The 16,015-nt window shown below is 43.1% G+C and overlaps 2 protein-coding genes across 5 annotated transcripts in view; one reads left to right on the top strand and one right to left on the bottom strand.

Annotated features, from left to right (window-relative positions):
- Positions 1-146: 146 nt before the first annotated feature.
- On the bottom strand, positions 147-10,139 carry SDF2 (stromal cell derived factor 2). The gene is made up of 3 exons (XM_029929339.1): positions 9,825-10,139; positions 6,254-6,450; positions 147-827 (listed from the first exon to the last, which is right to left on the bottom strand). Exons 1-3 carry the CDS (start codon positions 9,973-9,975, stop codon positions 540-542), a joined length of 636 nt encoding a protein of 211 aa, XP_029785199.1. The 5' UTR covers positions 9,976-10,139; the 3' UTR covers positions 147-539.
- Positions 10,140-10,186: 47 nt separating this feature from the next.
- The window catches only part of SUPT6H (SPT6 homolog, histone chaperone and transcription elongation factor), a 34,161-nt gene continuing 28,332 nt past the window's right edge, over positions 10,187-16,015 (top strand). For 2 of the 4 annotated variants that reach the window (XM_029929334.1, XM_029929331.1), the window contains exon 1: positions 10,187-10,456. The gene's annotated coding sequence lies outside the window, so the exon portion shown is untranslated. The remainder of the gene's footprint in view (positions 10,457-16,015) is intronic. The other 2 variants (XM_029929333.1, XM_029929332.1) reach the window with 2 other exon arrangements.

Below are 16,015 nucleotides of genomic sequence, written 5' to 3'. Positions count from 1 at the left end.
AAACTAGAGAAAAAGTCTGGATGCAAGTAAGGCCTTTAAAAGGGCCCACACCAAAGGTTCCCACATCTCAAGAGTGGTAGCAGTAATTCGTGTAGGACTCAAGGATCAATCAGATTATGAAATAACACACCTAATAAATGACAACATGGTGACTAATAATGAAATTCTTTATCATTTTGGAGAAAGAAAGTAGGAGAAAAGTCACATAATAATCCACGACGCCACGCTTCTGAGTAAAAATTTCCAAAGTGGGAGAGATAGCTCCATTGATTGTTTTATCAATATGAATAAAAAATATGTGCTCCTTCACCAGCAAGTCCTGTACTCAAAAAGAACTAACCCAAAGTCTAGGAGAACAACCAATTCAAGTGTGAAGGGCCGAAGCTTCCAAACACAGCTAATGTTGCCTGTCATGCATCTTCATCTCAGTGGTGACAAGGCCACTGCCCGGGGAACGTGTGGCAGGGATCCCAAGGTGGAGGGAGCAGCAGCCAACGTCATGACCACTGTGCAGTGGGAGTGGCTGACAGCTTCCAGACTCAGAGCTCTCCGTGATGAGCTTCTGTCTTTAACAACTCAGTGGGCTTCATGAAGATGCCTTCCATGGCTTTCCAGTAGTTGTTCTGGCTCGGCTGCGCCATGCCATGTACCTCTTTTTGCCCACTAATGGGTCGGCCATATTGTTCTCCTGTGACAGACAGCAGAACTTCAGTGGAAGAATGCTTGAACCGCACTTCACCATCCCTCACCCAGTAGGGCCCATTACAGAGCACTGTCCAGTCATCCAGATAATCGCCTTCGCCCTCCTCACCAAAAGCACTCACTTCCTGAAAGACACAAAGCACTGCAATATTAGCATGACTGACACACAGGCTTGGAAAGGAGAGGGAGAGGGAATGGGAAGAAAACTAAGGCTACCCAAAGTGAGAAACAAGAAGCTTTCCAGGATTGTTTAAAAATAAAAAGACGCCAAGGACATGAAATCAGTCGCACTAGGATTATGTTCCAAATACTTATTTTGTAAGCAATCCTGTATTTGCCTTATATTTTCCATTACAGTCATACTCTTGTTATTTGACTTTAAATATTCCTGTGTCATTCCCTTAACTACATTTGAAGTGCCCTGATGAACAACACAAGTTGCAAAGGGGGATGGGCTTGGAGACTGGCAGACCTTGAACCCCACCTCCAATCCTGTGTAACTCCTCTGAACCTTCATTTTCTCCTCTAAAAAATGATGACAGTATCACATTATAGAATAATTGTAAGAACTAAATAAAATAGAGGAAGTGATAGCAGTCTCTCTTCCACTTCTCTTCTAATCCCATTCCCCTTAAAGCCAAATATTCAGAGTTTCTACTGCAATAGAAAAGTTACTGGGGCACCTGGATGGCTCAGTTGGTTAACCATCTTTTTTAATATTTATTTATGTCTGAAAGTGAGAGAGAGAGAGCACAAGCAGGAAAGGGGTAGAGACAGTGAGATGAAGAGAGATGAAGACACAGAATCCAAAGCAGGCTCCAGACTCTGAGCCGTCAGCACAGAGCCAAACACGGGGCTCAAACTCACAAACCATGAGATCATGACCTGAGCCGAGGTCAGACGGTTCAAATGACTGAGCCACCCAGGTGCCCCTAATTTTTTTAATGTTCAGTCATTATTAGAGAGAGAGAGAGAGAGGGAGAGAGAGAGAGAGAGAGGGAGAGAGAGAGAGGGAGAGAGAGAGTGTGTGTGTGAGAGAGTAAGTGAGTAAGTGAGTGTGGGAGAGGCAGAGAAAGAGGGGGACACAGAATCTGAACCAGGCTCCAGGCTGTGAGCTGTCAGCACAGAGTCCTACATGGGGCTCAAACTCACGAACCATGAGATCATGACCTGAACCAAAGTCGGATGCTTAACTGACTAAGCCACCCACGCATCCCAGCATCTGGCTCTTGATTGCAGCTCAGGCACAATCTTACAATTCATGATACTAAGCAATGTGTCAGGCTCTGCACTTACAGCACAGAGCCTGCTTGGGATTCTCTCTCCATCCCTCTCCCTCTGCTCCTCCCCTGCTCAGGTTCTTGTTCTCCCTCTCTGAAAATAAATAAAAACCATTAAAAAAAAAAAAAAAGAAAAGAAAAACTGGGGCGCCTGAGTGGCTCAGTTAAGCGTCCGGCTTTGGCTCAGGTCATGATCTCACGGTTCATGGGTTTGAGCCCCGTGTCGGGCTCTGTGCTTACAGCTAGCTCAGAGCCTGGAGCCTGCTTCAGCTTCTGTACCTACATCTCTCTCTGACCCTCCCCTGCTTGAGCGGTGTCTCTCTGTCTCTCAAAAAAAAAACAGTCATTTGGCAGTGCCTGGTGGCTCAGTCAGTAAAGCGTTGGACTCTTGATTTTGCCTCAGGTCATGATCTCCTAGTTTGTGAGTTTGGGCCCTGCATCAGGCTCTGCACTAACAGCACAGAGCCAGGCTGGGATTCTGTGTCTCCTTCTCTTTCGACCCATTCACCTGCTCATGCTCTCTCTCTCTCTCTCTCAAAATAAATAAACAAACAAATAAATGTTTAAAAAATAAAGAGAGGGACCTGGGTGGCTCAGTCAGTTAAGCAGTGGATTTCAGCTCATCTCACAATCTCACGGTTCGTGGTTTTAAGCCCTGCATCGGGCTCTGTGCTGAGACCTAGCTCGGGACCTGAAGCCTGCTATAGAATCTTTGTCTCTTTTACTCTCTGTCCTTCCCCCTTTCACACTCCCTGTCTCTCTCTCAATATAAATAAACATTTTTTTTTTAAAAAATCTTTTTTAAGAAGATTAAATACAGATACAGGCCCTTACACATACATAACATTTAGTAATACATGTATACACAAACACATTTATTTGCTGTCAGGTAAGAAGGCCTAAGAAAGCCAACACACCCAGGAGCAACTGGCTCATGTAAGAGCTAAGATCATGGTTTCTAATATCATTCTCCAATAAAAGGAAACAGACCTGCTTGGAAGAATAGCGGATTCTAGGGCTGGGGCAAGAAATGTACAAGATGAGCCTAGAAGATCTTTGAGTGCCAGAAAGAAAGGAATGGTTAAAACAAACTTGCACACATACACAAAAATGGGAATATGTCAAATGGACACAGGAGACAAATGAAAGAGCTCCCAATGGCCAAAGTTGGAACAATCGGAGGAAAAAATAAATTATTAGTTATGGGTTCATAACTCAAAAGTATAAAATATTCATGCGTCGACACTGATATAAATGACTGATTAAGTAAAAAAGAGACAAATCTCCCATGCAGAAGAATTCCAAATAAATTTTGTAGCCACTCTATTCTATGGAAAAGGAAATGTAACTCCCCGTTCCTTAAGTGCGGGTAGTGCATAATGACTTCCTTCCAAAAACACAGTATGAAAAGGAGGAAGAAGTAAAGAATAACTTTACTGGAGAAAACGGACAAACACTACTTCAGCCAGGTAATTAATACCAACATAATCATGTAGCTAGTATGTACCCTTGACTCTATGTTATGAAAATGCCACCTTATTCCTGTGCTTTTCCTCCCAAAAACCTTTGTAAAGACTTACAATCTATCATGACAAAATTATCAGACAGAGCACAATAGAGGAGCGCTCTATAATATACGTGAACAGCATTCTTCAAAACTATCAAGGTCATCAAAAACAAGAATTTAGTGTCACACCTAAGAGGAGCATGAGGAGACAGGACAACTAAATGTCATGTGGTAGCCTGAATGGGGTCCTGGAACAGAAAAAGTACAGCAGGTAAAAACTTAGGAAATCAAAATAAACCTTGGACTCTAGTGGATAACAATGCATTAAATGTTTTTTTGTTTGTTTGTTTGTTTGTTTGTTTGTTTTGAGAGACACAGCACGAGCAGGGGAAGGTCAGAGAGGGAGACACAGAATCCGAAACAGGCTCCAGGCTCTGAGCTAGCTGTCAGCACAGAGCCTGACGCGGGGCTCGAACCCACGAACTGCGAGATCATGACCTGAGCTGAAGCCGGCCGCTTAACTGACTGAGCCACCCAGGCACCCCGGATAACAATGCATTAAAAAGCACCTGAGTGGCTCTGTGGGTTGCGCATCCCACTTACGATTTCAGCTCAGGTCATGATCTCTTGTTTCATGGATTTAACCCCTAGTTGGGCTCTGTGCTGAGGGTGCAGAGCCTACTTGGGATTCTCTCCCTCTTTCTCAGTCCCTCCCCCACTGGCACTAGCACTCTCTCTCAAAATAAGTGAATTAAAAAAAAAAACCAAATCAATGTATCAATACTACTTTATAAACTGTATGAAATTTCCCTCACTAATGTAAATGCTAGTATGGAAAACTATGTGCAGAGTGGGGGTAGGATGGAAGCAGTCACTAAGGGGTCCATATTGCCAAGGCTTGAAAAAGTGACACAATACTGGGACACCTAGTTGGCTCAGTAGGTAGAGCATGTGACTCTTGATCTTGGGGTCATGAATTCAAGACTCAGGTTGGGCACAGAGCTTATTTTAAAAATAATTAATAAAAACTTAAAAAGTGACAAGATACCTAATTCTTTTTCCAAACGTGGTTAGTTGGCATCACTTAAAATAATAATAATAATAATAATAATAATAATAATGGGTACCTGGGTGGCTCAGTCAGTTAAGCCACTGACTTCGACTCAGGTCATGATCTCAAGGTTCATGGGCACGAGCCCTGCATCGGGTTCTGTGCTGACAGCTCAGAGCCTGGGGCCTGTTTTGGATTTTATGTCTCCCTCTCTCTCTGCCCTTCCCCCATTTGTGCTCTATCTCTGTCTGAAAAATAAACTATTTAAAAGAAATTTTAAAGAAAATAATTTTTATTTGAAGTTTGGAAAACATTGGGTTTTGTTTCATTGGGGTTTAAAAAAAAATTTTTTTTAACATTTATTTATTTCTGAGACAGAGAGAGAGACACACAGAGCCAGCTGGGGAAGGTCAGAGAGAGAGGCAGACACAGAATCCAAAGCAGGCTCCAGCACAGAGCCTGACATGGGGCTTGAACTCATGAGCTGTGAGATCATCTGAGCCAAAGCTGGATACTTAACTAACTGAGCCACCCACATGTCCCTTTTGTTTGTTTGCTTTAAATATAGTAGACACACAATGTTACATTGGTTTCAGGTATATAACACAGTGATTCAACAAGTCTATACATATCGCTATGCTCACCCCAAATACGTAACTACCACCTGTCACCATGCAATGCTATTACAGTACCCGACTGTATTCCCTATCCCATAGCTTTCATCCAGGCCAAAGGGACTTATTCATTCTATAACTGGAAGCCTGCTATCTCCCACTCCGTTTCGCCCATGCTGCCCATCTCCCCAGTCCCTTCCTTTCCAACAACCATCAGTTTGTTCTCTACACTTATAGGTCTGACTCTGCTTTTTGTTTGTTTTCTTAGATCCCACATATAAGTGAAATCATACACTACTTGTCTTTCTCTGACTTATTTCACTTAGCTTAACACCCTCTGGGTCCATCCATGTCATCACAGATGGCAAGATCTCATCCTTTTTTATGGCTGAATAATACCCTATTCTGTATATATATCTATGCCAAATCGTTTTTTACCCATTTGTCTACTGATGAACACCTGGGTTGCTTGCATATCCAGACTATTGCCAATAATACTGCAATAAACATGGGGGTGCATCTGTCTTTTCAAATTATTGTTTTCATTTTCTTTAGATAAATACTCAGTGGTGTAAGTACTGGATCATACAATATTTCTATTTTTAACTTTTTGAGGAAACTCCACACTGTTTTCCACAGTGGCTGCCCAGTTTGCATGCCCACCAACAGTGCACAAGGGATCCCTTTTCTCTGCATCCTTGTCAACACTTGTTATTTCTTGTTTGTTCATAGCCATTCTGACAGGTATAAGGGATACCTCACTGTGGTTTTGAGTCACATTTCCCCTGATGATTAGAGATGTTGAATATCTTTTCATGCATCAACACTGGGCTTCTTTATTGCAGGATTTATCAAGGTGATTTATGATACGCTAACATATACCTATTCGGTCTTTCCTCATTTCTTGATTTCATCTTGATGTACAATCTCTATTTTGACCACAAACGATGTCTTTCATGCTTTTGAGGCAAAGCCAATTCTCCAGGTCTGTACAAAAAAGAACGGCTACACCTAGAAAATAAAGAGCTAATAACCAAGATATTAGACCTCAACTGAGTAATGCACAAGGCACCCAATGACACAGAAGATGCCACCTCACCTGGTTCCCAGAAAGAGGTGAGGTGAAGTGGTGACTATGGAGATTCCGGCCAGTGTTGACATGTGTCAGCCGGATGGGCTGGCCACATCTGATGGGGGTTCCCCTCTCACACACAGTAGCAGTCTTGCCCCGTATCCTCCAGTAACTATTGCTGTCATCCACAGAGGTTACACCGGTCACTGACTGCTGCCCACTACCTGCAGTCAAACAAAAAAAGAAGGAAAAGACAAAAGAGGGTGAGCTCAACCAATCACTCTCTTTCCTAAGGCCAATAATGTGCCCCGCGCATAAAACAGGTTTGTAGAAGTAGAGAGGAAACCCTATGCTTGACAATATTTTTTTGTCTACAAAATTAAAGAATAGGTGAAAAATACTAAATATGTTTATATAGTATTAGTTATTGTCTGATAAATTATACTTAACAGTACTGTGTCAGAAAACTCTAAGCATTTGCATCAAAGGGCACTAAATAAATGAACTTATGTTCATTTTTTTGAAGCACAAGTATTGCTTACCTGTATATAGTAGGCCAGATAGGTCCTAATATATGTCGGGAGTCTAATCATATAATTGAAATATGTTCAATATTATTCAATGTTTACTGTTGTCACAATTGTAATTGCATTACAATTATTACTTTTGTAACATTTCATAATTAAAAGGTTAGCTTTTGTTGTCAACTTTACTCCAAGCAATTGCTGCAACTCCGTAATTCCCGTAAGAGATCTATCAGTATGTTATATTAAGTATTCTTAAGTCCTCTAAATTTGGTTAATATTGTCTCAAAAGGTACAATTGTATATATAGGTTAAAAACACATAGCTACAAGCTTAAAAAGAAAAAGGAAATATACAAATAATTGCTAGCTAGCTAATGTGTACTGAGTACTTTCTTAATGTCAAATACCAATCCAAACCTTTTGCCTGAATATTCCTTATTTCATATATGCATTCATTCTCTAAGGTAGGTATTTTCATTACCATCATCCCCATTTTACAATGGAGTGTCAGAAAGGCTGAATAGTACACCCAAGGTCACACAGCACCAAGAGACAGTGCTGGGGTTTGAACCTAGATGCCCCAAGTCTAGAACTCACACTCTTAACCACTCTAGCACATGGCCTCCCACAACCCTTTATTTCCTATCAAGTTTCTGTAAAGTTCTATCAGAGAGACTACTTTCTCTTATAAACTCCAGGGATATTCTCTTCCCTAGGCCTTCATCTATTACTCAGTTCTCCAATGGCACTCAAGACACTTTCCTAGTTAACTCTCGCCTGTTTCTCCTAGCTTTGCCTTCAGTTCCCTAGCTCTGCCTGGCAGCCTTTTGAGGACACTTTCCTTTTTGCCACTTAACACACTATACCTTATACCACACTTAATCTGGGTGAATGTTTGTTGCCAAACTATAAGCTTCTCGCTATTGCCTCTTCCACTCACATTGGACTTTGTTACATCTAAAAAGAAGAAAGAAAGGAAGGAAGAAAGAGAGAGAGAAAGAGAAAGAAAAGAAAAGAAAATCAAGCCTCCCTCCTTACATCTGGTTATTGCCTTTCAGCCTTACAGCTCTCTTGATCCTGGATCACTGCCAGGCTTCACTAAATCATGGTTTACCCTTGGGGTCTTCCCCTTTTTCACATTCCATTCACTCCTCTACTTCCTCTCCCATCCTTCATAGATCAGACAGGTTGGAGTGCGTTCAGAGTAGCATGGCCACCAGTCTTCTCCCACCCTTAAATCTTGGATTACCCAGAGTTCTACTCTGATCCTTTTTTTAAAACTTTTTAAATATTTATTTTTGAGAGAAAGAGATAAAGTGTGAGTGGGGGAGGGGCGGGTGAGTGGCAGAGAGAGAGAAAGGGACACAGAATCCAAGGCAGGCTCCAGACTCTGAACTGTCAGCACAGAGCCTGATACAGGGCTCAAACCCAGAGACCATGAGATCATGACCTGAGCCGAAGTTGGGTGCTTAACTGACTGAGCCACCCAGATGCTCCTACCCTTATCCTTAAATACTTGTTGGAGGTCAGGACAAAAGCATTGATAAATGGTTCAACAGGTCTTTCAAGGGATTCAGACTGACACCAGATTGTAAACCACAGTTCATCCTAGGCCATCTCACTTTCCCCACACCTTCATGGCAGTACAATGATATTGTAGTTAACTCTCTACCTCAGGCTCAGCACAAATCTCTTTTGCGATTCTGACTGAAACTGGTTTTAAAATCTGGCTGCACCTGAAAATATTTTCAAATCTACACATTCCTACTGTCAGGCATCTCACCCATATTCTGACTTAGCAGATCCAAACTAGGAAACTAGAGGGGCACCTGGGTGGCTCAGTCTGTTGAGCATCCGACTCAGGTCATGATTTCAAGGTTCATGGGTTTGAGCACCACGTTGGGCTCTGTGCTGACAGCTCAGAGCCTGGAGTCTGCTGCTTCTGATTCTGTTTCTCCCTCTTTCTCAGTCCCTTACCTGCTCATGCTCTGTGTCTCAAAAATAAATAAAACATAGGGGGGAAAAACCTAGGAAACTAGATTAAATTAAAAAGTAAAATGCTGGCACACAGTAGGTAGGTGATCACTGAATGGCTGCTAGGATTATAAAACATCCCCATAATAACAACTCCGTTCCTTTCCTAGTCTAACTGGTCAGATGTGTTTTGAGACTCATGAGCCACAGACTAGCCCCTATCCTCTCACAGCATCATAGTCATCCAAGACAAATCTAGCAACCATCTTAGATGCTTCTCACATCTCACTAGCTGAACTTTTTTTCTTTTTGTCGGTTTTTTTTTTTTCCTGTAACTTGCTGGCTGGCTCACTGTATCTCCTGGATCTAGAACAATATTAGGGACATAACGAACCATTACTGAATGAATGAACCCACAAATAATTGCTGAGTTACAAATGAACCCACAAACTAAGCATTTTAATTTCCTAGGTTAAAAAGCCCTCTAAACGGTTTCCTCCCCAATTCCAATGAGTGCTTTAAATTCTTTAAAGGGTAAAATTTTAGTTAAAAAAAAAAAGGCCAAAGGAAAAGGGTTGAAGAGGGAGTATAAGGTACAAAATAGCTAGAACAGAAATAAAAAGAATGAGGTCTTGGAGTTCAAGACTTCAGAGATACAGCACTTACTGTCATTTTCTACATGTCTGTCTCTCCCGCACTGAGTAGTGCCAGCCTGGAGTAGCTGAAAGCAGGCTTTGAAACTGGACAGATTTGGTTCGAACCCCGTCTGTCATTCACTAGCTGCAAGGCTTTGAGCATGCGATTTATTTGAGTTTGTTTCCTCATCTGTAAAATGAGGATAACAATCGTCTCTACCTGGTAGGGATGTTATAAATCCAAAAAAGTATCTGTGCAATGTGCCCGGTACGGAACTGAACGGACAGAAGCTCGTACAGTATTACGCCCAATTCTCCGATTCTCCGCCTCGCCTCTGAACCTTAAGACCCTCCCCCGGGCTCCCCTAACTTTCCCAGACCACACCCCTCAGATTTCCCCTTGACCCCGCCCCCTCCGGAGCTACCAGGCCTTCCCAGCCCACCCGAACCCGGCTGGCAGTACCTGACCCATAGCGCACGTCGTGTGAGTGCAGTCGCACGTTGTGGCGCGTATTGAGTAGCTTCACCACAGAGCCGCACGTAACGACAGCCAGATTGGACGCTCCCACAGCACTCCACAAACCCCCCAACAACAGTAGCGGCACCACAGCCATCCTAGCTACAGCGCAGAGCCCCTAATCTTCGAAGAAAATTCGGCCCCTCCCCGGAAGCGGAAGCTGAAGGTGGAACCACAGAGAGGAGGAAACGAAAGACGCCCTAGTCTAGTCTTTATGGTTTCTTGGGCTAGAGCGACCTGAGGAAGAAGCTAAGCCGGACGTTTTTGATACCCCAAGCTCTGTCCCCAGGTCTCTGCAACACCTGCCTTCCTGATCCGCTTCGGCCAGTTTTCGTTCCCTCTCAAACGAAGCCTCGAGAGCCAGGTGAGAGAGGAGAGCAAGAACTGGCCCGCCCACTGCCGGTGACAGGGGGCCGGAAGTGACGTAGCACGTTGACGCAGCAGCAGCGGCGACGGCGGCGGCGGCAGTGGAGGAGCTGTGCGGTGGGTCCGTACTATCTTTTCGCAGTCTCGGTTCAACGACTCCATTTTCCTCGGTGGGGGCTTAGCGCACCGGAGTAGCAGCGGGCTTCAGGCAGGTAAAGATTGGACTGGAACCCGTGTTCGTCGAATGGGTCGAGGTGAGGAACTAGGCTCCTAGGGCCTGGTTCCGTAAGGGAAGAGGTATTGGGGAGCCGTATGCGGGAAGAAGGCGGGGGCGGGGGGGCCGGCCTTCACTGCTCTATGAGGGAAAAGGAGGAGGAAACTGGAGTAGTTGCCTACAGTCTCCGCGCTTTTCCCAACCCTGTGCTACCCGGAACCGGCGAATTGGGCGCCTTGTATCAACAGGCTTCCTGGGATTTCGTCCTCCTCTCGCAGCTTCTGGAAATTGGGCCGCGCCAAAAGATTGGGAATGGAGGGACTTAAGGCTTCTGAGTCAGGATCAGGTGATCGAATTTATTGTTCTGGGGATGTTAAACCTACGGAGCTTTCCGCAGCTGGACCATCAGGCTAAAGGGCGATGCCAAAAGCCATTTTTTCCCCGTACTGTTGGAAATAAAATTAGAACTTTTTATAAATGGTTGAATCCGTCAATCGCCTTCCCCAAACATCAGAATGAGGTACTAAGTGAAAGTTTCATTTTCTTCCAGTTTCTGCCTCTCTCTCCAGGCAGTCCTTTGAACCAGCAGGAATAGTTCTTTTTCTAGGGTGTTTCAAGAAGTGATACTTCTTTTTCTTTAAGAGGAGGCCTAAGCTCTCTGAAAACGCGTCCGTGGAAATTCACTGTAATATCAGAAGTAGCGAGGGAGTATTGAGTTACACCGCTATTAATGAACATGGAGAATAAACAGTCTTGAATTTGGTTAATTTCTTCCGGGGGAAAAAAAGCCTACTTGCACTGTTTATCTGGAAGTTACTGGTTCTAAAGTCTTCAGTGTATTCATTGCAAAAGTATGATTGCTCCCTCATCAGCTGAATTTAGAGCCTTTTCCATCACTTGTGTTCCTTCAGCCAGTACAAATACATTCTTCTTTTAATCTTGTATGGCTACTAAATTAGATTAGCATAGTATTGTTACTAAGAGGTTTAAACCTCATTAAGAGATTAATTATGTCTGGAAGTGGTGCAGTCTGGAGAGGCTCTGTCACCTATCACAGTTCTTCCTCAATAGATCTTCACAAGAAAAGAAACCTACCCAATATAGTGGAAATAAACGGTCTTGGGAGGCAAGTAAATTTCCCCTTGCTCCTATGTTCTTGGTCTCAATAAATGGCACCATGGTCAAAATCCTGTGTAAGATCCTTGGATTTTTCCTTTCTGTTACTTCTGGATAAAATCAGTCACCCAACTCTACCTCTCAATAGAAACCTGCTTCCATCACATCCAGATTATCCTCTGGTATCCCACTTACCCCTTCCAACGACCATCGTACTTTGTCGATATCTCTTCATAGCCAGATTTCTACTTGTGTCAGCTTTCGCAAATTATATTCATTCTTCAGGCTATCCTTGTTTGGCTTCTCTTCTGATCACTTGGTTGAAATTTCTGTCAAGGTTACCAGTGATTTCTGTATTGCCAGATCTCATGGATACTTTGTTCTCATTTTCCTCAATTCCTGGAATATGCAACACAGTATACTCCTGTCTTAAATAAACCTCTCTTCGCTTGGTTTTTTGGACACTTCACTCCTGGATTGTCTCCATTTTTCTGGTTGCTCCTCCCTCAGTCTCCTTTTGCTAGCCACCTTTGCTTTCTGCCTATGGTCTAAATGTTGGATTTCCTTCAGAGTTCAATCCTGGCTTCTCTGCATGTTTCTTTTAGATGATCCAGTCTCATGGCTTTAATTACCATATGAAAGCAGGGAACTCAAGTTCAAACCTCAAGCCAAGCTTTCTCTATGTTCAGGAATCATGGGGCACCTGGGTGGCGAAGTCGTTAAGCATCTGACTTCTGCTGGGGTCATAATCTCACAGTTAGTGGGTTCAAGCCCCGCATCGGGCTCTGTGCTGAACGTTTGTTCAGAGCCTGGAGGCTGCTTCAGATTCCGTGTCTCTTTCTCTCTCTGCCCTCCCTCCTTTCATTCTCTGTCTCTCAGTGTGTCTCAAAAAATAAATGTTTAAATAATTTTTTTAACTTTTTATTTATTTTTTATACAGAGAGAGACAGAGCATGAGAGGGGGAGGGGCAGAGAGAGGAGGCGACACAGAACCGGAAGCAGGCTCCAGGCTCTGAGCTAGCTGTCAGCACAGAGCCTGATGCGGGGCTCGAACCCACGAACGTGAGATCTGACCTGAGCCCTGACCTGAGCCGAAGTCGGAGGCTTAACCGACTGAGCTACCCAGGCGCCCCAAAAAATAAATGTTTAAAAAAATCATACGCAGAATGCCTGTTTAATAGCTCTATTTGGATGTCTCTTAGATATCCCTAATCTAACATAACAACAACAACCAAAAAAAACCCACAAGTTTTCCCATCATTCCAAACCTGGTCTTCTCTATCTCTCTGTTACTCTCATCCACAGGGTTACCAAAGCCAGACCTCTGAGAATCATCTTGGGTTCTTTTCCTGTAGTACCTTCCTCCCCAAGTCTTTTGGCAAGACCTGTCACTTCTATTTCCAAAGTATATTTCCAATCTGTCTTTGTTCTCTATCTCCACTTTTACCACCCTATTCCAAGCGACTATCATCTTTTGCATGGGCTACAACAATAGTACCCTCAGTTTTCCCTCGTTCCACTCAGATCCGCCCCCACCCCCAGTCCATTTTCTACTTAGCAGGTCAAGTCTGATCATGTCATTTCCCTTTTTAAAGCACTCCAGTGGTTTTCCATGGCCTTCATAGCCCCACTTGAGCATCAGACCCCTCAACTTCCTCCTCTCCTGCTGCCTTCATCATTCTCTGGTCACACTGGCCTTAAGACATGCCAAGTTCTTGCCCACCTTTTCTACCAGGAACCTCTTTTCCTGGCTCTTAATACCACATCCTACCCATTCTTGACATCTCAGCCTAAACGCACCTTCTCAGAGGTGAGAGTATTTATTTCCTTACTAATAATTGTAATGAGGTTTGTTTATTTATTTATTTATTTATTTATTTTGTGGTTTGCCTCTTATACCAGAATATAGATATCCTAGGGGCAAGGACTTTTTTTGTACATGCCTGACGTGTAGTAGGCACCCATTAAATGAACCTTCATTTAGTTAGTAAATTAAATCATTTCTGTTAAAACTCTACAGGGGCTTCCCAGCACTTTTAGAGTCCAAAATCTTTAACTTGTCCTTTCAAGTTCCTTATGACTACACTCCAATTCATTATGAATCCTCCCTCTCTCCACTCAAACTGGCCCTTACTGTCCCTGCCACAGCACATTCTGGGCCTTGTGCTGGAAGTACTCTTCCCTAACACCACCACTTGCACCAAAGAAGCTATCTCCTCCCTTCGCTAATTCCTCCACACTCTTAAGGTCTTTATTCAAAGTTATTTCCTCAAGGGGCACCTGGTTGGTTCAGTAGGTTAAGTCCAACTTTGGCTCAGGTCATTAGCTCATGGTTCCTGAGTTTGAGCCCTACGTCAGGCTCTGTACTGACAGCTCAGAGCCTAGAGTCGGCTTCAGATTCTGTATTTCCCTCTCTTTCTCTGGCCCTCCCCCACACACTCTGTCTCTAAAAAATGAATAAATTGAAAAAAGAAAGTCACTTTCTCAAAACCCAGATTGGAGTCCACTCTTACAGGTTCCCATGGTACCGTGGTCACCAATTCTTTCAATTACTTCTCTACTTGTAGATCAGGGGTCACCAAACTAAAGCTTCTTGACCAAATTAGGCCACTCCAGGTCATTTATATATCATCAGTATCTGATTTTGTACTACAGTGGCAGATCTGGCCCTCTGGTTTGATAGCCCTTGTCCTAGGACAGGAACTCTATGTTCCCCAGTGTGTGTGGCACAGGGCTCAGTAACTTACTCCTTGTGTTGCAGGGATTCAGATTCTGTTTATATATTTCAGTTGTTTCTGCTCCTCTTTTGCACTTTCCTTATTCCCCAAGGAAATGTGGAAAGAAAAGAGAGGACTGATATTTTAAATTACTTATGTTAGTCATCATTAACAATGATGCTTTTAAGTTTATTTGGGGTGGGGGGTGGGGAGATAATATCCCAAGCAAGCTCTGCACCATCACTGCAGAGCCCGACACAGGGCTGGAACCCATGAGCCATGACATGATATCGTGACTTAAGCTGAGATCCAGCTTACTCAACTGAGCCACCCAGGCACCCCAAGAGTAATGCTTTTTATACTAAGTCATCAAAAAGATCATAAGGTTGTTATTTCCTGTAAATGCGGTGCACACCTTAAAATGCTTATAGGTAGAGCTAACTTTTTCTGTATTTTTAAAGTAATTTCTGCACCCAACATGGGGCTTGAAATCACAATCCCAAGATCAAGAGTTGCATGCTCTGCTGAATGAGCCAGCCAGGCACCCGTAACCTTTCCTTTATTTTCACATCTTGATTTGGTATGATTAGGGTTTTTCTTAAAGAGTTCTGAATTTAAAAGAATTTGTCATAAGTGGACTCCGAACACTTCATTTATTAAACTTTTAGGTTTTTGAATTCCAAATTTGGTAATCCTAGGCTTTTGCTCATAAGATACAGAACGTTTTCTATTTTAAAGTGCACACCAGACTTGTGGGGCTATTCCCCAGACGAGTAGGCCCTTTCAAACCTAAGCCTTTACTCATGTTGCTTTTTCCATATTGTCTTCTTTTATTTATTTATTTATTTATTTATTTATTTATTTTAATGTTTTGTTTATTTTTTAGAGACAGAGCGTGAGTGGTGAGGGCCAGAGAGAGAGGGAGACACAGAATCAGAAACAGGCTCCAGGCTCTGAGCTGTCAGGCTCGAACCCATGAATGTGAGATCATGACCTAAGCCGAAGTTGGAGCTTTAACTGACTGAGCCACCCAGGTGCCCCCATATTGTCTTCTTAACTCCTCTTAACCCAGGCATCACCTTTTCTGAGGCATTCTCTGACCTATTTCCTCATATTAATCTCTTAGTCATTGTATGTAACTGAAATACAACATTCACTATGCTTTATTGTAATTTTATTTATAAGTTTTTTGAGAGAGATTGTGACTTCTACCAAGGTAAAAGTGTATTTTATTCATTTTTATATGAGTCCTAGCGCAGAGCTTACCCCTAAAAAAAAGCGGGGGTGAATGTTAATTGAAGCAGCCAGTGGAGGGAATTAACAGTCATCTTTTTTCCACTCTGGTCTGGTCTCGTTTTAATTGCCTGCTACATCATCTTGTTCAAAAGGAGGGTCTGCCAAGAGCCTCCCTGTGGCAGTCTGATCCTAGCTCCATTCCTTGTCCAGAGAATGTCATGGTAACCACCAGCCTCCCTCTTTGAGCCACCTCTTATACTGCAGCTGTGCTTCTGCCTGGAAAAACTTCCTTTCACTATCCCTGGCCCTTCTAGACCTACTTCAGTATCAGATTTAACTTATAGTCTAAATATGGGGAAAACTCAAGAGCATAAGTCCTAAATAAAAAATCCAAACTACACTGGGCCCACCTCAGATATCATATATTAACATTAATCATATGCTAATAAATAGTATTTGGGGGCAGCTAGGTGCCTCAGTTGGTTAAG

The sequence above is a fragment of the Suricata suricatta genome, chromosome 17 (genome assembly GCF_006229205.1).
Source record: "Suricata suricatta isolate VVHF042 chromosome 17, meerkat_22Aug2017_6uvM2_HiC, whole genome shotgun sequence".
NCBI lineage: Eukaryota > Metazoa > Chordata > Mammalia > Carnivora > Herpestidae > Suricata > Suricata suricatta.
The sequence above is the reverse complement of the archived record's forward strand: the minus strand, read 5'-3'. Positions and strand labels throughout refer to the sequence as shown.